At 42.4% G+C, this 23050-nt stretch overlaps 1 protein-coding gene and 1 pseudogene across 9 annotated transcripts in view; one reads left to right on the top strand and one right to left on the bottom strand.

Annotated features, from left to right (window-relative positions):
* The window catches only part of ARHGEF9 (Cdc42 guanine nucleotide exchange factor 9), a 213002-nt gene that overhangs the window by 148376 nt on the left and 41576 nt on the right, over positions 1-23050 (bottom strand). The window contains exon 1 of one of the 9 annotated variants that reach the window (XM_059157429.1): positions 22998-23016. The exons of the other annotated variants lie outside the window; for them this stretch is intronic. Coding sequence (XP_059013412.1) covers positions 22998-23000 — 3 coding nt within the window. The 5' untranslated portion in view covers positions 23001-23016. Of the gene's footprint in view, positions 1-22997; positions 23017-23050 lie in introns of those variants that run through there. 9 annotated transcript variants of the gene reach the window in all.
* On the top strand, positions 3442-10695 carry LOC131822082 (large ribosomal subunit protein uL22-like; annotated as a pseudogene).

Raw genomic sequence — 23050 nt, forward strand, 5'->3', positions numbered from 1 at the left:
CTTGTTCTGGTCTCAGTGGAGAATTGCTGGTAGCTGGCCTTAATAACATAAATCTTGATTAAAAAATTTCCCTCTTCTACCAAAGATGGGTTCCAACTGGTGTTGTTAGAGCTCAATAAGTACATACAGCCCCAACCCACAGCACCATGAAAGCCTGTGACTTAAAATTATTACCTTGGCTTTTTAACCAAAGGTCAAGCATATCTTGGCATCAGTTCAGCCCTCAGCTCAGGATGCTATCTGTGATGCTGTCTGAGGTACCCTAGGCTGATTCCACTGCCTGTGCTCTTTCTATAGTGGTCATCTTTTTTAGCAACTTCATGTTTGGCTTTTCCTGGCAGCAGTGGGCTCATTCTTGTCCCCATTTAGTTCAGCTGATCTGCCTGAGCCCTCAGATCACAGAGCTCAGCTATACCCTAGACAAGGACAATCTAGGATACGTTGACTATAATCCAACTGGTAATCCTGTTGTCAGGGCCTACCTGGAATCAAAAGCAGTCAGAACTAAATGGCATTTAAAAGGTTGTCACCCTTAAGCCATTTCATAGATCAGGTACAATATAGCAAGAGAACTTGCCTGCAGTCATCAGATGGCCAGCTTCCTAGACCATGCTTTCCTCAAAGTAACACTATAGATAGAGAAGGTAGAAAAGAACACCTGTATTTAAGACCTTCCTCTGCTACTTGCTAAAGGTGTGATGATAATGATGATGATGTTATTAGCTAGTATGGAGTACTTGTTATATGTCAGGCACTAGTCCATGAACTTCACACACATTAATTCATTAAAGCCTCAGAGTAGCTCTTTGAGGAAATAGTATTATTATTCCTATCTTAGAGGTGAGGATATTGAAGCTCAGAGAGATTAAATAATTTTCCAAAATTTACACAGACAATAAGTATTAAAGACATAATTCAAATGCAGCTACAGTATGGCTCTAGAGTATCTGCTCTTACAAATTATGGTCCCACTGAGTCAGTTTCTTTACCTGTTAAACAATATTGAACAAAGAGTTGATGGATATGTGTGCAGACATAAGAGAAGAGTAATCCGAAAGAGGCTGGTAGCTGTATGGGGTTCCTGTAGTCTCCAATTACAAATATAAGCAGAAATAAGGGTATGTTACATGCCTATCCTCTGAGTTGTTTTAAAAGTGAATTAAAACTGGAAGGTATTATGCTCCATGAAATAAGTCAGTCAGAGGAAGACAATTATATGGTTTCACTCACATGTGGAATATAAAAAATAGCAGAGGATAAAACTGAATGGGAGGAAATCAAGGAGACAACAAGAGAACATGTGATGTGACACTGAAGATAGACCTTAAAGAATGGGTAGGATTGTAACAGATATGGGAGGGAGAAGGAAAGGCATTTGAGGCAGAGCAATGAGGAATGAGATTACATAAAGTCTCATAGGTAAAGACCATAGGGAATTTGATGGCAAACAGGTAGTAGAGTTTGGAAAAGGCTAGGAAGGGGTTGGGGGAGTTGGGGAAGGAGAGATGGAAAGCTAGGCTGGAGTCCTTTTTGAAGCCTCTTTAATCTGAGGAAAAGGAGGAAGTCTATAGCTTGGCTTTTGCCAATCTCCCCCAAGAAAGCAAAGAGAGAAGGCTCCCAGCTGGTTTCTCTTTCCAGGGATACCAGCCCACCCTGTGAATGACCTTCAGTAGTAGTTCTCGACTTCTTGGAGGACTTATTAAAACACAGATTACCAGGCCCCCCAAGTCTAAGTGTCTGATTCAGTTGGTCTCTATTTAGAATTTTATTTGGTTGAGAGAAAGAAACAGCAGAGTGAGAGAAAGAGAATGAGTTGGGGGCAGGGGCACAGGGAGAGGGAGAAGCAGGCTCCCCACTGAGCAGGAAGCCTGCCTCAGGACTCAATTCCAGGACCCTGGGATCATGACCTGAGCCAAAGGCAGATGCTTAACCGACTGAGCCACCCAGGCGCCCCTAATTCAGTTAATCTTAAGCATGACTCAAGAGGTTGCATTTCAAACAAGTCTCCAGGTGATGCCTATGTTGCTGGTTTAGATACACACTTGGACCTTCATAGTTTAGGCTCACCCTTGCCTCTCCTGATGTCTCATTTTTCCCAGGGATCCCCATGCCACCCTGTAGGTTGGGCTCCCTGCCTAACCGAAAGGTTTTCCTCAGTGGTTGGTATATCTGAGAAAGGATATTTTGGGTCATGTAAGGAGAACTCCCAATGCCAGGCCTTGCCAATATACAAAAAAAGTGGGATCCCAGTTATCCAGAGCCGTAACAACTCTCCTGTCAACCTTTCAAAGCCTCACTTACAGATCCAACTTTTATCTTTACCCTGGCAGGGACCTTCCACTCTAGCCAAACTGTTTCTCTTGCAGGCAGATGTACTCTTACCTCCGTGCCTCTGACTCAGACAAAGCCTTAGCCATGGTTAAGTACAGGAACACTAGATTTAGGCTGCCTCTTGCTAGTTGTGTCATCTTCATCTGACTGTTTGTTAATCCCTCACCTGATGACTCCAGTTTGTATTCTTTCTTCCTTTGCCCTTTCACTAATTTTTAAGTAGGATAAGAAGAAAATAAGGCAATATGGACTTATTCAAGTTGTCAACCAGATGTACACTTAGGAAGATCTAAACAATCTGCTTAATTCATAATGCATAGCAGTTTTTAGTCTCTACAACCTGATCCTTAAAATCAGGCATGTTCTCAGATCACAACAACAGAATTACCATCTCTGTCAGGTTGCAGAACATACTATGGGGCTAAGAAAATTATTTACGTTATAAGTACCAGGTTGTCTATAGGACAGTCTGTTGTTGATAGGATTTATGGCCAAGTGGCTTGTGGGGTGGGCTGCTAGTTTTGCTGAAGATGGTCATCAGGGAAAGGAGAAAAGATGGCAGGTAAAGAAAACAGGGAAAGGAGAAAAGATGCCAGGTAAGAAAAACACCACTATGAATATTTTTTAAATCCCAAGAATGGATTTTTCTCTTCCCTACAACTTAATTCACACCTGGCTGATTTCAGCTTTAACCTGGATGTTGCTATCACCCATAACTAACTAACTAAATAAATAAATAAATAAATGTATGTACTGAAAGGAAGTATGCAAATATCATCTTTTCATGACAGGATCACTTTTCCCTACTTTGTTCGTGTGATTTGTGAGTCACTGCGCACCAGCTTGCTTCAATGTCCCATTGTACCATCCATTTTTCACTTTAAGAAAATGAAAGATCTGAGGCGCCTGGATGGCTCAGTTAGTTAAGCATCTGCCTTCAGCTCAAGTCATGATCCTGGAGTCCTGGGATCGAGCTGCATGTCAGGCTCCCACTCAGCACGTAGTCTGCTCCTTCCTCTCCTTCTCACCTCTCCCCCGGCTCATGCTTTCACTTTCTCTCCTCCCTCTCTCTCAAATAAATAAATAAAATCTTAATAAAATAAAAGACCGATGGTTAGTGTCAGCAACACCTGGAAGACACAAAACCCAGCTGGATCGCTTGATTTGGAAAGGTGAGCCTAGATAAGGGTCAGGTTCAGCAAGAGCAAGATGGATCACCTGAACCAAAGTCCAATATGTATTTGGTCGCAAGCCGACTCATACCTGTCAGGACCTAAAAGTTTGGGAAGCCAAGATAAGCTTCTGAATTTTCTCGCTCATTATAGACAAAGAATAACACCTTTCTGTACTTCTTCCAAAGAGATTACATGTGATCTTAGCTATAAGTGACCAAACATATATGAAAGAAGTAGAGTTACTTGCTTGGTCTGGACCTTAGCAATGGACTGTTCTGATAATGAAATTTCGGCCACTAGCTCAACCTGACAGGCCCAGTGAGATGCAGGTACTGCCCCAAAGTTCATGATGTTAAGTGTTTGGTCTTGTTGAAGAAATAAGTCCTTTAGAGAAGATGCAACCAATTGGTCAAGGATTGGACAGATCGAGAAGACATGTTTCTGGACCACCAATCAAGCATGCCCCTGTTGGCTAGAGAAGTCTCTCACCCAGGGCACCTCCCAATCTGATAAACATCAGCTTGAATGCCCAAAACACTGGAAATAGTAGTTATTGTCAAGTTATTCTGGGATCTTTTGGCATCACCCCAGTGTCTCGAACACATTAGACAAGGCTTTCAATGTGTGGTTCACAGACCTGCTGCTCAGAATCACCACAGAATTTCTAAAAAGCAGCCCAAGTGATCACGAATCATACATCATATTGAAACAAGTGTCTTAAACTTACTAGAGCCAAAGTTTGAAATACAAGAATTTTCTCTTACTGCACTGGATCATTTGGAAGAAATCAGAATCTCTGAAACTCTGTCTCCTGGCTTATCCTTGTATTAGATTCCAGGCAAGCCAAGGAGTTACAGTAGCTTGTCCAGGAGAATCTTCCCAGTCTACCTTGAGAGGCTATCTGCACCTGCTCTCTTGAACTCCTACTCCCTCCCACCTCTGCCCTGATCTTCAGCCCTCAGGTCCCCGGTGGCCTTAATGGAAAAATCCTTGCAGGATATCTCTATGCTGTAGTCTAGAAGCAATTTCCAAGAGCTATGATCAATCTATTCAAATCAGACTCTAATATTCTGAGACAAATTATTAGTAAAACAAAGAAACAATGACTCAGCAATGCTCCCTCCATGAGCTGAGTCAGAAGCATACCTCTTGAACTGGAGGTTACCCTGACCCTTCCTGTCTCTTGAGGCAGACTGGGCTCCATCTCCAAAATATTCCTGCCCTGGGCATTGTGATCTTCTTCCTGGACTTGCTGTCTTGCTGTGGGTACTAAGTTCCAGCCACCCATTAGCTTCTCTTTGTTGCCTTCAAACCTTGAGAGATGGCCAGGCCAGACCCAAGGAAGAGACAGGAAGCCCAAAAAAACCCCAACCCCTGAGGTTCCTTAGACCTATCTAAGATTCTGAACCTGGGTTCTTGAATTACTTCATGTGGTTCTACTGGGACCAGCCCTGTGATCCTTAACTTCTCTTGGATTGTGACCTGAAGGCCAGCCTTGAAATTTCCTAAGAAGCAGTGGGGGTGGGGATCCTCTAGGTTTACAGAAGGGGAGCGGGAGGGGGCTAGAACTACATGATGAATCTGTCCTCCATGCCTCCCACATGTATAGTTCCATATTCATAAACACCACAGCTAGAGGGTGGGTAGGCAAGGCAGAGAGAAGAAAGGAAAGTCATTTTTTATCCATTTGACAGATGTCGTGTTAAAACATTCTAAGGGAAGGAGGGCTGTAGGTGGGGGGAGGAGCAGAGGGAGAGATAGGTTAGAACTAATGGTTCTAATATGGTCTTTAAACATGGCCATCTGCTCTAAGGTGGTGAGAACAGGAATAGCACTTATAGGAGCATTTTGACCTGCTCCTATATCTGGAGAACAGGAAAAATAAATATATTTCAATCAACTTAAACCACCTTGAAGTCTATTAAGCATGCCCACCCAGGACACAGATTTGCAAAGACTCTGAGACTTTTCAAAGAGAATGTAATATCCTCCTAGGGAGTCCTTAAAACCCAAAAAGGAAATCTGCATTTAAAGAGCCCATGCGGGGGGGGGGGGGGGGGGGGGGGGCGGGGGCGCCTGGGTGGCTCAGTGGGTTAAAGCCTCTGCCTTCCGCTCAGGTCATGATCCCAGGGTCCTGGGATCCAGTCCCGCATCAGACTCGCTGCTCAGCGGAGAGCCTGCTTCCTCCTCTCTCTCTCTGCCTGCCTCTCTGCCTACTTGTGATCTCTGTCTGTCAAATAAAATAAAATCTTTAAAAAAAAATTTAAAAATTTAAAGAGCCCATCGGAAAGCAGAAGATGGTTTCCAGTGGCTTACTGATTTCCCTCTGCCTATTGACTCACAGTGAGAGAAAAGACATTGGCCAAAGCACTAAGCAGTGCTTTCGATCCCTGTCAGCAATGATTCCTATTCAGGGATGGGCCATGTCTCTAGCAGAGTATAGCACAATCCTGGTTTTCCAGCAGACATGGTAAGTAATGGATGGTGGATGGCAGGGGTGTTTGGTGAGCAGCCACTGGACAAGGCACCAGAGGACAAAATGGCTGAGTTGGCTTCCCTTCTGGCAGAGGGATGGATGTAACATCTAAACTTAAGCTGTCAAAGAGGACACAAGCACAATCAGACCCACACTCAAGGCCTAGGAGAGATAGCATTGGGTCTTTGTTTGCATAAAAAGTAGTTGTGCTTATAACAACAGAACTTCAAGTAGGTCATCCAGGCTTATGCAAGACAACTTCTGACTATTTAAGCTAGGTGAAAGAGATGAGGGCAGAGGAAGGAAGGCCCAGGTAAACTGAGGAACAAAGCAACCAGTACAGTGCTAGAACTTGAACCTATTCTTCTTAACTCTATGTCATGTTCAAGAGACTGACAGTGGATTCTTCTTATTGTTGTTGTTGTTATCATCATGATTATTATAGATTTTATTTATTTATTTAATGGGTATTAAGAAGGATACTTGTTATAATGAGCACTGGGTATTACATGTAAGTGATGAATCACTAAATTCTACTCCTAAAACCAATACTACATTATATGTTAACTGACCAGAATTTAAATAAAAAAATTTGAAAATAAGCTATAAGCAGGTTTTGACAAGAGACAGAAAGGAGGTAAAAGGAACAGAGAGGAGGCAAAGAAAATGTGGAAACAAAGAATTCAGAAGAGGGATGAAGTGAGATTTAAAAAAAGGTCAAAAGACAAAACTTGACTCTTGAGTTTTGCCATGAACTATCTTGACCCAGAATAGAGCTCCAGTTCAGGAATGACCTTTGGGTTGTACTATCAGAAGAAAGGGCAATGCCTTCTCCACCCAGTTCAGGCCACTGGGTTCAAGTTATCCAAAGGGGCTTCTATGAAAAGAGTTAAGTAGCACCATTTCCATGTGCTTAAGCACATTACAGTTTCTAAGTTGCTTTCACATCATTTCATATTCATGAGCTCACTGGATCCTCCTAGCAACTCTAGAAGACAAGCAGAGTAGGAATGAGACCTTACATTTTAAAGATAAGAAAATATCCCAAAGGATGCCAAAGGATGTCACTCAGCTATCCCAGGAGCAGAGGCTAGAAGAGAACCAAGATTTCCTGACTCATAGTACAATGCTTTTCTTATAATAATAAAATATGGCTGACTGCTTACTATGTGTCAGAGATAAATCTAAGTTTTTACATAAACTAACTTATTTGATCCCCATCTTAAAAATGAAGAAACCAAGGTTTGAAGAGATGATGTGATTGCTGGAGGTCACATAGAGCCAGAACCAAAACACTAGTAGTTTTACTCTCGAACCAGTGCTCTTAACCTCTGCTCTCCATGACAAAGAACATCCAAAGTATAATAAGTCATAGAACAGTGAATATATTACCATAAAAAAGAGAAAATGAATATATCTATACACGCTTGTATATTCATAAAACATTTCTGTGGAAGGACTCACTGGTGGCCTCCGCAGAGGAAGCCAAGTGGCTGGAGGGGAGGGGCAGGAGGGAGACTTCCCATTGTACACCCGCTGGTATCTTTTAGATTTTGACCACAGAAATGTATTTCTTATTCAAGAATAGAATAATAAAAAAGGACATGTCTAGAGTCAAGAGAGCTAGGGAAACTGTGTGGCTGCTTCTTGGCAGGACTTTGGCAGCTCACCCTTTCCTATTCACCTCCTTGTCTCTCAAACTTGAAGAACAGAAGGTATCTCTCTCATTTTCCCTTTAGTTTCCACACCCCAGAAACTGTCTAATGCCCTAGAAAGGACCATACCAAAGTTATCCTATAGGTTTTAGCAGCACAAGTGAAAAACAACACTTTCAGTTAGGTTCCTACAGCCAATCAGGGGGACATAGGAAAATAATGTATTAGTGGCAGGACAGATGAAGAAGACACAAAAGGCCATCTTCCCCAATACCTAGCACCAAGGCATGAGCTCCACAGATTATTCCATCTCCTTCCTCTCACCAATCAGTCTCAATGTATCTGTCCTGGGTGTTATACACAAACAATGAATCATGGAACACTACATCAAAAACTAATGATGTACTACTGTATGATGACTAACATAATTTTTTTTAATGTATCTGTCCTGGGCTCAGAAAGGCAAAAATAAACAATCTAGAAAGGCTCCAGGAAATCTGGCCCAGCTCAAGAGTCTGTGGTGTACAAGGAAAAACACTAAATGAGAAAAAGTCAGCCCAGCTGAGATGTAATGTCCACATCAAGGCCAGGTGAGAATCAGCCTGTCTCAAGGGAATTTTCTAGCTTTGGTTCTTGGATTTCCACTATCTTATCCCTCAAGAGCTGGCAAAATACTCCACAGAACAAGACCCTCAAACATTTTCTCGGATACCTTTTGGCCTAAACCCTTATGCAGGTCAGCCACACAAAGCTTCTGTACCCAGGAAGCTGTGAGGAGGTGGGGGTAGTAGCCAAGGAGGATAGCTGCCTTCAGGGACTCTTATGAAGTAGCTTAAATGGGCAACACAACTCCCTCTCACAACAGCTTAGCATCTTCTCCATTACTTCACAGCTTCTAACCCACAGGTGAGTAGGACATGAGCTACTGTAGAATGGACAAAAGGTCAGTGTGTCTTTTGTGGGGAAGCAGGGTACTGCTGGGGAAGGCTGGGGCCCAGATAGCCACCCCCCCCACCATTATGTTTCAGAGACAAACCTAAGTTTTTAACATATATTAACTTAAGCTGCTACTGGCAGCTTCCTTTAGCACTGGAATTCTGGCTGGTAGCTTGAAGCTAGATAGATCTGAAAGCATGATTTCTAATCCTGAATCCACCACTGCCTAATCCTACATCATCAGGCTGGTCCCTCCCTTCTCTAGTCCTCAGTATCCCCGTCTGTAAAATGGAGCCAATATTGGCTTAAAAGAAGGACATGGGGAAGGAGTGAGAAATAAAGAAAAGACAAGCTCCTGAACTACCTCTAAGCTACCTGTAATAATGAGCTGGATGTATTCTTAACAATCCAAATAGCAGCAAAACATGTTCAACATTTTACAAGGCACTTTTCTTATCCTTTGCCATGATGAATTCTTGCACCCAACAATCCTGAGATTTATAATTAAGCCCATTTTACAGACCAGAAAACTGAGGCTTAGAAGAACTTTGCCTACAATATACGGGGTGAAGAGAAATCTGAACTTCAGCTACAGAGTTCCTGACCCACCCCCTTTCAGCAAAGCAGGTGAAATGACCCTGAGTACAAAATGGAATAAGGCACTCTCCCCGGGTCAGAACTGCCATTCTAAGTTGCTTCTTCTGGCAGGTGGCAGGTACAGGTGGTCTGACTTTGCTTTTCCTAGTACAGGAAAAAGTCCTTGATCCTGATGTCCTCCACTTTTCCCCACTGCCAAGGGTTCCCAAGGAGTCAAAACTATATGATCACCTAAATGTTGCAAACCTGTTTTCTGAAAAAGGATTGACCTAGCATTGAAAAGTATCTGTAAGGGTGAGGGTGACTTCAGCATGACTTTGCCCAACAACAGTGCTATGAGGTTTCCTTCCCTCAACGCCCTTTTCTTTTTATGGCTACTGTGAGAAGGATCAGGCCTGGTAGTTGGTGGGTGAGACTAGTTTAGGGATGGAGGTATAGCTTTGTGGGTAAAGAATAAGTACATCTGCAAAGCATTATCTCAACTCTTTCTTTGCCAGCATCTGAGGGATATACCGACTGTTTTACCTGCAGGTCAAATAAGAGCCAGACAGAGGAGGGAAACCTGACCGAGGCACACTATAAGTTGCAGAATAGTAACTGGAATTCATGTTTCTTGATCTCAAGTCCAAAGTTGAGAAATGAGCATAAGGCTGTGACAGTCAACAGTATCCTGCTCAGACTCTGAGGCTGCTGCTGTTTGCCGGTGCAAACCTGGCACACTCTAACCTCTTCACTGCTTCATACCATTCAATCCAGACCCAGTCTAGGATTCTCTCCTTTCAGCTCCAGCCTTTGATTATTAAAGGCCAGAAAGGCCTCCCCAGGACATCCCGACCTGGTTTCCGGCTTGAGAAACTCTAAAAATAGCAGGTCTTCATTAGTGGGGCCAGATGGCTCAAGCTGTTATGCCTAGGGGCAGGGTTGTGGTCATTAAGAATGTGGCTATTCAAGAGGCCTAGGGTGATCTCTGAAAATGGCTCACTATTCATTTGACCCAGAACACCCTAACAAATCACAACAAGAGGTTCAAACCTCAAGAACATACATGAAACTGCCCAGGCAATCGAGGATATGCATATCTGAAAAATCACCAAGTATCTTAAAGATGTCAGTTTGCATAAGCAGGCACCCCTGTGCCATTCCATCGCTACAATGGTGGAGTTGGTGGATGAGGTGTGCCCAGGCCAAACAGTGGGGTTGGAAACAGGGCCAGTGCCCCCAAAAGAGTACTGAATTTTTACTGCACATGCTTAAAAATGCAGAAAGTAATACTGAACTTAAGGGTTTAAATGAAGATTCTCTGGTCATTGAGCATACCCAGATGAACAACCACCCTCCTAAGATGCAGCATAGAAATTACAAGGCTCATGGATGGATTAAGCCATACATGAGCTCTCCCTGCCACACTGAGATGATCCTTACTGAAAAAGAGCAGATTGTTCTTAAACCAGAAGAGGAGGTTGCACAGAAGAAAATGATATCCCAGAACAAATTGAAGAAACAAAAAGTTATAGCCCGGGAGTAAATAGTAAATTCTGCATAAAATAAATGGAAATAAAACTAAAAAAAAATATTGGAACACTGCATCAAAAACTAATGATGTATTTTATGGTGACTAACATAACACAATGAAAGTTTAAAAAAAAAAAGAATGTGTTTGTTTTCTCTACCCACCACTGAAACAGAAGTTGGGACTCTGTACCCCTTATGCATCCTCCCTCCCACAACTTAAAAACACTTGATCTGGCCAAGTTGTTACTTCATTCCTAAGAAAAGAATAAGCTTTAATACCCAGTTACTTTATGTTTTCTAGGGCATTATTCAAAATCAAATTATTCCATGGTGGTTTGTTAAGTAGACTGGGGATGGAAGAGCTGGATATCTTTCTGCATTGATCACTGCAAATTTATCTTCTCCATCTGCATATTAGTTCAACATCTGAGTTCAGTTGTAAACATTGTTTGCCTTGAAGACCCTGCTATAACACATACCATCTTAAGCATCCATTTTATTCCTGATGGGGCCATTGCCTTGTTCTACCTATTTGGAAAACTGTGACAACAAGCTGGTCCTAAGGGTAGCATATGTTCTGGATCAAAGTGTGTCCCACAGAGATGTGTGGGGCATGTGAGTATGTACCATAGGTGTGTTCAAATGTGTCTCATGTGGGGAGGGTGGTTTGTTCAAGTAACTCCTTAAAAGTGTATCTCAGGAATAAGAGTGTATGTCCTGGGGGTAGGAGCACATCTGAATGTGCATCTCAGCATGCCCCATATGTATCTGGGTGTACAGTTGTGCTTTATATGCATTCATGTGTGTCCACACACATAAATTTGCATAATCATGCATCATGTGTATCTTTGTGTATATACTCTGCCTGTAGAGAGTATGCCCAAGTGTGAGTGTACTCCATTGCTAACCGAATGTATGTGCTCCAAGCATGTCAATGTAAAAGTGTACTCCACATGTGTATCCCAAATATACCTCACAGAAAGAAAACTTCCAAACTGAACATGAAGGGGCATAAATTCTAGGGCCACCCTTCTGCATTTGGCAAGGCCTCTCATGCATCTCTGGATGATATGATATTTGAGGGGACATACCATAGGTGAAATAGATGTATCTGAATTGCCAATTAGTTCGATGCTAATCTAGCCAGAATTATCCAGTGACATCTGCCTGGTTCTATCTGCTACTGACTAACTTTTATAACAAGACTTAGATAGAAGCAAAGTACAGAAGGCATCTTTAGAACAATCTCCTTGCCCATTTGGTATGGATGGGTTGATAACATGCTAAGCTCTTCCTTGCACACCACTGCTTTTAAGAGGCAGCACTGATCTGAGTCAATATGAGCAATTCTCTGAGTTTCGATTTCCTTAGTCATAAAATGGGAAATAATCCTGGCCTTGCTCACCTCATAGCATTGTGGAGAAAAGGCCAATGTGGCAGGACTATACAATGGTCCTTATCTTCTCACCTAGACCCCTAGAGCCACGAGAATGTTCCATATAAAATGATGTAGGCAAAGGTGAAAATGTTGATTTGTCCTAAGTAGGTCATTTGTCAAAAGCCTGTAAAATTTCTAACACAACTCTTAATCATATCATGAAAACTCAGTAATGCTCATCACAAATCCTAGCCAAGAAATTGGGGGCCAAGAATTGATTTTTAATTGCCAAGTGCCTAGATGGTTCTGGCTTGATGGACTTGAGAAGGCACTAAATAAAAACACAGTTAATTCTGGCTTTCTTCCAAGCTCTTCTTTTAGCTTTGCAGGAGACAGGGAGAGAAAACGTTCCTCTGCTATTCATAGCAGCATGTGTGTGGACTGGTAGGGGAGATGGAGCTGAGGATAAATAAAAGAAAGCTCCCTATATAAAAAAAAAATCCAGCTTTCCACCAAGGAATCAAGACATGAGCCAGGTCATAGGACTTTTATACTTTTAAGGGAGGGAAGCAAAAAAAAAAAAAAATTCCTTCATGCTGTGATGGAGAAGGCAAAAAGACAATGATATTTGTTCAATGTCACCCAATGACTGAGTTCATTTGCAGGCTCTCTTAAATCATTCATATGTATTTCATTAACAAAACCTTTGTAAAGGGCTACTGAGCATCAGTTCCCTCCATTATAGCAGTCACATAGAGATTTCTGACCCAGACAGTTCTCAGGGATTTTCGACTCCAATTAGCAGAAAAGAAAACTAACTCAGAGAAGCTAAGTAATTTGCCCAAGATCACAGAGCTAAAAAATTATAGATTACTAGTTCAGTGACCCTTTGCTTCCCATCACACTATACAGATTTCCCTCACCACCCCTGAAAGGCAAGAGCAGCTTGTAAGTCATGGGTCCAGGAACTCACATCCTTACTAGGCAACGTGCTAGTTCCAGTACTACTATAAACATACTGTATTTCCTTGGATGAGTTCTTTCTCTTTCTGTGCCTAGTTTCCCAGCTTCCACAATGAAGGAATTAGATTAAGAACAGATGCAATACCCCTTTTCTAGAAGGTATAGCTATCTGGAATGATGTTAAATGGCACTATAACTTCAGAGCTTGAGCCCAGATCAGTTATATGACAATAACTCTTTGAGCCTCATTTTTCTCATTTGTAAAATGATAATCCCTGCCCTTCCTACTTCACAGGGCCACAGAGAAGATCAAGTGAGATAATCTGTAAAACCCAATGATCAGTGTAAAAAAATGTTCAAGAAGGAGAGTCAAGAATCAAGTGAGTAACACTAGCCCCAGAAGTCTTTCTCTAAACCCAAGTACAGAAAGTGTCTATGTACATTCTGTTCAATAAATCTTCCTGAACCTTCCTGCACAATTCAACCTATATTCTTTTTTTTATATTTAATATAATTTTTTTATTTTTTATAAACATATATTTTTATCCCCAGGGGTACAGGTCTGTGAATCACCAGGTTTACACACTTCACAGCACTCACCAAAGCACATACCCTCCCCAATGTCAACCTATATTCTTAAAAACAAACACCTCACTGGTTGCAAGTGCAAAGGAAATTAGTAAGTCCCTCCACTCCCTTTGGGCCTTAACCACAAAGCAGTCTCTCAATTCTGTGTGTGTTCTGAGCCCTCCCACTATACTAGGTCTACCATAGCCACTCCTAGGGATGCCTGGCTCTCCCTTGTCTGCCTCTTTGCTAATACCAAAGCACCCACTACTGCCCAGCCCTCCTGCCAACCAGCAGGGTTCACAGAAGGAGGAGGAAGGAAGAGAGTGGGTGGAAGAGAGGCTGTGGGAGGTACAGCTAAAAGTAGCTACTGTCTTTAGGCACCACATTCTAAGGGGGTGGAGGGTGGGCTCTTAGCATATCCTTCCTGCAGCCAGCTGGACATGAAGGTACATGGCTCCCCCTCCTCTAATGAAGGCAGGCAGGTAGAGAGATCAGAGTTGCCAGAACTATTCCCAGAGCTCTTCTGCACCCTGAGGGTAGATGGTTGCACAACACAGTGCTGCATCCAGGGCTCTCTCCCTCGGGAGAACTAATGTAATCTGTAGGAGATTCTAGGATTCCTCTTTTGTACCTCATCTCACTGCCTGATACCTCAAGGTCTGCTGACAGGCCTGCTTCCCTCTGGTAGGTTATATAATACTACTGTTCTCCCAGTTTCTGTGTCAGCTTGCTTTCTCCAGCCAGACTTGAGAGTGCATTTAGGTCTCTGATAGAGCCAAAGGAGCACTAAGCCAGCATCCTATAGCATAGGTAGCATGTTACAGAGGATAAAGTCCTGATTTGAGGGGTTGGGATCCCAGGCCCATCACTGAAATCTTGGAAAAGTCCCTTTTCCCTTAATTGTTTCACTTGTAAAATAGGAAATGGAAAAGGGAGAGGCATGCTGCCGATCTCCAAGGTATTCTTATCTCTGCCTGAACCTTCTCTCCCACCCAGGGCTGTCCCATCTTCCAAGCAGTCTGTCTGCACTGGGCAGAGCTATCCCTGCTCTCCTAATCCCAATTCCCCTAGTGACTAACTAAGGTCTACACTGGCAAGATGATTACCTGAAATTCTAGACTCTGTCCTTCACCTCTGTCCTAGGCTGATTTCAATCATACGACTTCTGCTTTTTTCTGTTCTATATAGAAGTTTCTGGCTCAGGGGCGCCTGGGTGGCTCAGTGGGTTGAGCCTCTGCCTTCGGCTTGGGTCATGATCCCAGGAGCCTGGGATCGAGTCCCGCGTGGGGCTCTCAGCTCAGCAGGGAGCCTGCTTCTCCTCATCTCTCTCTCTGTCTGTCTCTCTGCCTAAAAAAAAAGAAGTTTCTGGCTCAAATTTCATTTGAGAACATGGATCTTCTATTGAATCCACTCCTCAATTTTAATGACATGGAAACTGAGGCCTAGTGGGGAAGGGCCTTGATCAAGTTCTGGCAGCAAGGTAGGAACAGGACCATGGCTTGCTTCCAGGGGCCCCAAGGCCACTTCCAGTGTTTTTATTCCCTACTGAAGGTCTGCCTTCCATATACTGTCTCTGCTATGGATGCATTAGTTTCCCTCTCCTCTGCTACCAATGCTTAACCTTGATGCTGAAAGACTAAATGGCCAACTTTTGTCAGGGGAAACTTGCACAGAAGAATGATAAGGACAAGAAAGAACTTACCTCAAACACATCCCTCCTTTAATGTTTCCTTTTTCCTCCAGGTTAGCCCTTTTCTCCTTTCTTTTAAACTTCCTCTGTTAGTGGAACCTCTTCAATTCTGAGTCATGACCATATACTGACCAGGGTCCACTATGTAGGCTACACTGGAAGAAGAACTGCAAGATGTGGTATCAAGGGGCCTGGGTCAAGAACTACCACCTCTTGAACTGTGTGACCTTGAGTAAGTCACTTAATCTCTTTATGCCTCAGTTTCCTCAACCACTTCCTGATTTTGGAAGTAGCCAATGAAGTAACTAGGGAACTTTATTTGTTAAAATAAAAATTCTTATTAACAATATTGGTATTAACTAAATAAACAGCTACTTAAAATACCACAGGAAGGAGTCCTGGGCTGTCAAAACAGCCAGCCCCTATTCTCCTTTCCCAGAGCTATGAGACTGATATTTTATCTATAACAGGCAGTTCTCAATTATCCACACAACACGTTTTTTTAATGACTGCTAAATCTCAAACTGGCATCCCAATGCCACTCAGCTCACTGTAGGGCTCCCCTCCCTGCTGGCAACTATTGTGTGCTCAATGAATACAACCTATAGTTGAGTGTTTTAGAAGAAACTTAAGCCAAATAAAATTAGGAAGGCAAGTCTATTACCCCCCAAATCACCTTATGCATTCCAAATCTGCTATAAGGGATCGGTGGATTACCGGATGGTTTTGAATAATAATATTCTTAATCATTTTGATCATTTTTATTAATCACAACGTAAGCACACATCATTAGAGCCAGAAGAAATCTTTGAAACCAACTAATCCTCCTAATCTTATTTGAAGATGAGGAATCCAAATGTCAAAGGGGAGAAGTAATTTACCCAAGGTCAGTCAAAAATGAACAGGATCTTCCCCACTATTACAGCAAATGCACAGGGGCTCTTTTTCCTAAAGGGTTCAAACCATCTCACAACTCATAATTTTAAATTCATATAGGTCCCCAGACTACTCATTCTCTAGGACTGAGTCCTTTTTAGAGTGGGCACAAGCCCCGCAAATTCATCAAGGCCCCCACAATCCTAGAATAAAATCTCACCATCTGCAAAGCCTGCCTATTCACGTGTGTGATAAGCTAGATTCAGGCTGATCTGACATTTCCTTTTAACATAGCAGTCATCCTCATCCCTGGCTGAACATTCTTGTCATCTCATGGAGCTTTTAAAAAATATTGATGCCAGGGCCTCACCAGATCTCCCCCAGAGATTCTGGGAATTCGTCTTGTTAACTTCCTGTGCAGCCAGGCCTGAGAACCACGGGTTAATAGAAACAGTTCAGCCTGGGAAGTCATCAGAGAGGGAGACCAACCATAAGAGACTCTTAAGTATAGGGGAAAAAAATGAGGTTTTTCTGGAGGGGAGGGGGGTGAGGGGGATGGAGTAATTGGGTGATGGGCATTAAGGAGGGTAGATGATGTGATGAACACTGGGTGTTATATGCAACTGATTAATTATTGAACTCTACATCTGAAACTAATGATGTACTATATTTGGCTAATAGAGTTTAAATAAAATAAATTTACATATATAAAGAAATTTCTTTAAATATTTATATGTATAGACAAAAAATAAAGAAAAAAAAAAAACAAACAATTCAGCCAACCAAGTGAAACATGCACAAATATTTCCCTGAAATTTTGAAAGCCAAATATATTCTGCTTTAAAGCTATATCTATGATGTCCTGCTTTTTCTTTTTTTTTTAAGATTTTTTTTTTATTTATCTGACAGAGATCACAAGTAGGCCGAGAGGCAAGCAGAGAGAGAGGAGGAAGCAGGCTCCCTGCAGAGCAGAGAGCCCGATGTGGGGCTCGATCCCAGGACCCTGGGATCATGACCCGAGCCGAAGGCAGAGGCTTAACCCACTGAGCCACCCAGGTGCCCCATGTCCTGCTTTTTCTAAAAGAAAGTGATGGTACACAGAATCTACAGTTGTGGCACTGGCCTTCAGCAAATCATGGACCCAGTTAAGAAACATAGTTAGAAAGAAAAAGAGAAACATACAGTTTATGGGTATTAAAAGAAATTGGGAACTCTGGAGCCTGCAATAAGATTTACCAGGATTAAGATGCCAAGTGAGGGGCGCCTGGGTGGCTCAGTGGGTTAAAGCCTCTGCCTTCGGCTCAGGTCATGATCCCAGGGTCCTGGGATCGAGCCCCACATCGGGCTGTCCGCTCCGCGGAGAGCCTGCTTCCTCCTCTCTCTCTTTCTACCTGCCTCTCTGCCTACTTGTGATCTCTGTCTGTCAAATAAATAAAGTCTTTAAAAATAAAATGCCAAGTGATACATACTCCCTTTTTCCGATGAGGTCATTGGCTTGGTAGATGATTACCACGAACCTAGAATACATCTAGGTTCTACAAAGCATACCAACAAATCTATCATGCCACATTTTCCTTTTTTACACATTGGTAGGATAAATGATGGCAGTCCAGTGGATTCTGCACTGGTTGACCAGATATATACAAAAATTAAAGGGCTGTAACTCCAAGAAGGGGCTCTGGTGAAATGAACGCCATCTTATTTTTTTCTTTTTTTTTTATTAACATATAATGTATTATTTGTTTCAGCAGTACAGGTCTGTGATTCATCAGTCTTACACAATTCACAGCACTCACCATAGCACATAACCCCCAATGTCCATCACCCAATTGCCCCATCCCTCTACCCCCCGCAGCAACCTTCAGTTTGTTTCCTGAGATTAAGAGTCTCTTATGGTTGAACATTTCTTTAAATCACCAATTCAGATGGTACTTATTCAGTTTCCAAATAATGCAATGCTAAAAGAAACTGCTAATCTGCTTCATGGCATAAAAAAAAAAAAAGAAATTAGCCCACCACCCCCCAAGCATGAATACACAAACCGATGGAAATAAAGTTTAACTCATGTACTGCTAGAAGGGACTGCTAATTTGTTGCACAGTATAAAGAAAAAAAAAATAAGGCCCATAAAAAGCTAGACTGGACTAACCAAGCAAAATAAAATTTAATAAATTGGGTTCAAAAAAGTCTCAAAAATCCAATTCCACAACAGAGTAGAAGACTGGACTGAACAGCAAAGCGTTTGAGCCTACATTCCAAAAAGGTAGTACAATGGCCCTTAATGCTGACTGCACATTTGAATTACTTTGGGGAGACTTCAATTTTTAATTTAGGGAAAAAAAGTTGCCAGGGACCTATCTCACACCAATTAAATCAGAATTTTTCAGAGTGGGGACTTGGAATGGATATTAAAATCTCCCCAACTGATCTCAATGTTCAGAAAGAATTGAGAACCAGTAGAAGGCAACATTATTAGATATTTCACAGACAGATCAAAGTCCCTTTGTACTTAATCCTGATCAAGTAGCACCTAGAGTAGCATAGTAGTATAATCAGTTCTGGGCAACACCACTTCATAAAGAAATATAGAAAAATAAGAGTATTTTGAGAGGAAAGGAAATTGGATGAAAACTGCAGCTCCTTCAAAACCATCCTGTATTTTAGGCTTCACCTATTCACATTCCTTTCTCTTTAAAGATTCCAGATACTGAGTTTTCATAAGATTAAAAGAAATTTTCTGATGTATATTTAAGATAGTCATTTTATTGAATGAGAAATTCTGTGTAAAATTGCTATAAAAATGAAAAATATGAAAAAGCACTAAAAATATGAGTAAGCTGAGGGAGATAGTATGACTTCAGGAATGACTCACAAACCTACCTCTCCACCTGACCTCATTCAGCTTCACACTAGTTGGGGATGATCAACTCTGACTCTCCCCACTCTCCATTTGAAAGGCAGACCTATGTCCATGGCACCAATATCTCTGACCTTTACTTACCTCATCTGTAAAACAGGGAATAACAATCATCCCTACCCACTTCACAAGGGTGATGTGATGCACAAAATTAGAAAAGATGTGAAATTGCTTTGTAAATTCCACAGACCCATGTACTGACAAGGGATTACTAGTACTGTCATTACTGGATTTTATCCCAAGTCTTCTCTATCCTCTAGGCACTTCCCCTTCATAGCTTTTCCACTTTGTACTTTGATGCCAAGGTAAACCATGCTTAACTAAATGTTCTTGAGAGCTAGACCCACCTAATGACAGAAGACACTCTGGGCAGATATCAGAAGAGCTAAACTTTGATCAAGGATTCTTAGAAAGCCAGAGCCTCAGTTGGCCTAAAACAAGTTGCAGAACTAGAAATAAAAGCCAGAAAGTATAAAATCCCTCACCTCCATATCATTTAGGGGGCAAAGCAACTGGGGCTGGATCCAGAAGTTTAGTATGAGATCTTCTAAGGAAGCAGTTATTTTGGGAGAACAGGTTCAGTTCCCAATTATGTCCTTGTCCAGAGCAAACACTCAGAGGCCAAGATAACAGACAAAGGCTAGGGGGACATGCTTTGGCCCATGTAACTGTAAGTTACTGCAACTGTAAGACTGTGCCTTTTGCTCATAGCCAAGTACTCTCAATCTAAGCCTCACCACAGGGCTAATTACCTTACCCACAGGCTCACTGGGATCTCGAAGCTCTCAATACTTAATCACACACAGTGGTGAATGAGAGAATCAGCCAAGGCCAAGCCCAAGCCCAACCTGTTCACCAGGCTTACAATCAAAATGGCCTTCCTAATTTGCCCAGCCTTCCCATTTGGAAACTCCTCAGAAACCAATGACATAAAAACAAAATCCCCTAAATTCCATATAGCGGCCAGCCTGAGCAGAGTTCCCTAAGCCACAGACAAAACTGGGGCACATTACACAAGTAGATGTTACAGGTTCTGACAGATAGGGGCTGTCTCAATAGGGAAAAAGCACTGCTCAGTTTGTTCCCACCATACTATCCCTTCACCTCCTCTCTGCCTCAGCCAAAAGTCAGGGTGAAAAAAATATTTTTCATGATCTACAGACTTCCTTGCACTAAAACTAGATTGTGAAATGACTCAGTTAATCTTAGGAAGACATTTGGAAGAAAGGAGAAAAGAATTTGAACCCAGGAGCTTTCCAATAAAGAGCCCCAATGACTGGAATGAGGCTAGTATGGTTAATGAGGCTAATATACCTTCTCTGGATGTGTTTTCTAGGCATTTGCAGGCAATGAGGATCTTGTTTCTTCTTTGTTCACCAACCCCCCCACCAAAGCATCTCTCCAAGTCCTGCTGGGCTGCAGCTCCCTTTCCCTAGAGCCCTTTGTGCCTGGACCTTTTAAAGGGTGGGCTCCAGAGCTCAGCAGGAGCTAAGTGATGCAGGAGGTTGCTAGGATACTGGTAACAGGCTGCTTTTGAATCCCCTGGTGGGGAACTGGGAGGGAAAATTTCTGAGCTGGAATTCTGTCCTTTCTAAGAGCAAAAGCTTATCCTCTACCCAAAGAAATCAGAGAAGAGGTAAGGAAGCGAGAAACTTAGTTGGAAAAAGCTGGGACAATCAGAGATGAAAACCCCTCTTCTCTTCCTACTCCTCCTTCTCCCACCAACCACCCACTTACAGCAGGAATGTGGGCAGGGTAGAGGAGGCTGTATCAGAGGGGAGAGTAAATGGAAGAGGGAGAAGAGACAGAAGAGGGAAGAATAAAAAGTCAAATGCAGAGGATTCCACTCTTCTGGGCTGCATTTTTCATTTTCTCCCACTCTTCTCTTTTTGCATATCCTCACAAGTCTGAAGGAGAAATGCCAAACCTTTAGGATTCACAGAAGTAAAAAGTCATACTGCCAACTTTGGTTCTCTACTTCCCAAACTCCCTTTTAGCTGCTCTTGGTTGGCCTGCCATCTGGCTAGCAACATCTCCTTATTTGCCTAGAGATAAGTTAATTTGAAAAATGCTTACCCATTTTGCCAGCTAAATTGCTGATGGAAGGGCTCAATCAAGTGACTCCTTTAGCCTAAGGGGCTGTGGGGTAGAAGGGTTGGAGGAGTGTAGGGGAAATACCCATCCAATCTGGCACCGGTCAAATCCTTACAGGCCCTAGCACAAGGAGGCCATTCAGAACTATGGAACAGTCAATGCATGCCCTGCTATTTTTCCTCATTCCTAGCACAACCAACCCCCACCCACTTTCAAGAGTGTGCACCCTCTCCCCTCTATATACACAGAAGGGTGTGCATACACACCCACAAACATACTGCCACACACCCTACACACATACATTCACAAAGGTTCTCTGCCAAGGGTCTGTCAGGCACCCAGAGGTGAAGATTGTGGCATTTCATGACCCTACTTTGCCACAAACCTGGCTCAAAGACTAGCTTTAGAGAACCCTTCTCACCTTAAAGGGGGGGAAAAGCAAAAAGCATTCCATTGCTATAGTCCAGTTTTCTTCCCATAAAGCTAGGTAAAAATTCTCAAGTTTTTCCAGATACCAGCAACCAGGTATTTCCAACCCCGCCCCATCATCCATTGATAAAGATTTCATTTTCCTTTTCACTTGTCTTTCCAGTTCCTCCCCTTCTGATTTCAAGTGCCTCTAGGCACCCAAAATCACCGAATGCAATAACTTGGAGGCCACTTAGTCCAATCATCCCCAAATGCCAATGTTACAGGGAAGCCCAAACACACTGAGAAGGAAAAAAAAAAAAAGCCCAAGGTCAAATAATCTCTCAACAGAAAGAACCCAAGTCTGTAGCTGCCCAGCCTAGAGATTTTCCTGTCCAACATGTCTCAAAACAAAGTGCCCAGCCAAAACATAACCTTATTTTAGATAATACCATTGGAGCTAAGAGTATGTGGTGGGGCAAGAGGAATCACAAGATTTTCTTTGCAAAGAAACAAGTTCAGTTCAATCCAGCCCCCTCCCAACAAAGGAACCAGAGAGTAAATAAGAATCTTCCAAGATCATGCTTATACCATGGTACAACAGAATAATATTAATTTTTTTTAAAAGCCTTTTACCCACTCGGTGCCAAGTGCACATACCCTGAGGCTCAAAACCTCTTTTGACGCCATTAAATAATATTCTCTGGATTCTGAGATCAGGACAATTTCAAGTGCCCTTCACAGCCCCTTTCCCTTCATAATCATTTCCAAAGAGATTGAACAATAAGACATGGAACTTGACAGCACAATCCCAGCAGATTTGTACATCACACGTGAGCAGCCAACCCCACGGGTGTAGGGGGAACATGCGTGTAGACTGTATGCACCCTGATTCATTGTTACATGGGCCAGAAACAGCGCTATTTCAAGTCAGGTAAACATAGAATGGAATACCTGCCAATCAGTGGGAGGAGGTAGGGGGAAAATAAGTATCTTGTACATTGGCATCAGAGACCATTTCCTGGCTTTTCCAAAAGCTTTTTTAACAGAAAGAAAAATATAAAAATAATAGCAATAATGACAGCAATCACCACCACTACCATCTGATAGAGAAATGCAAATATATGTCAAAATTGAATGTTGCTTCTAGCTCCTGTTTTCCCCAGCTCTCAGCCCATTCCACGCAGACTTTTTTTTGCGGGGGGGGGGGGGGGGGCGCTGCTCAAAACTTAATTTAGCATGTTACATACTTTCATTTTGTTATGGAAATCCTTCAATTAGAAACCTCTGATCTTTAAAGAACAAGAAAGCAAACAAAACCCACCACTTTATCATTAGCACTAGAAAGTTCTATTTAAAAACGTAGTTCAAGAACATCATTGCAAATAAAGATTATCCAAAAGAGGCATATACATGTACCATTATTCCCAAGGTGGGTAAAGAGCTGGATTTTGTTGTTTTTTCAGATGACA

The sequence above is a fragment of the Mustela lutreola genome, chromosome X (assembly GCF_030435805.1).
Source record: "Mustela lutreola isolate mMusLut2 chromosome X, mMusLut2.pri, whole genome shotgun sequence".
Classification (NCBI taxonomy): domain Eukaryota; kingdom Metazoa; phylum Chordata; class Mammalia; order Carnivora; family Mustelidae; genus Mustela; species Mustela lutreola.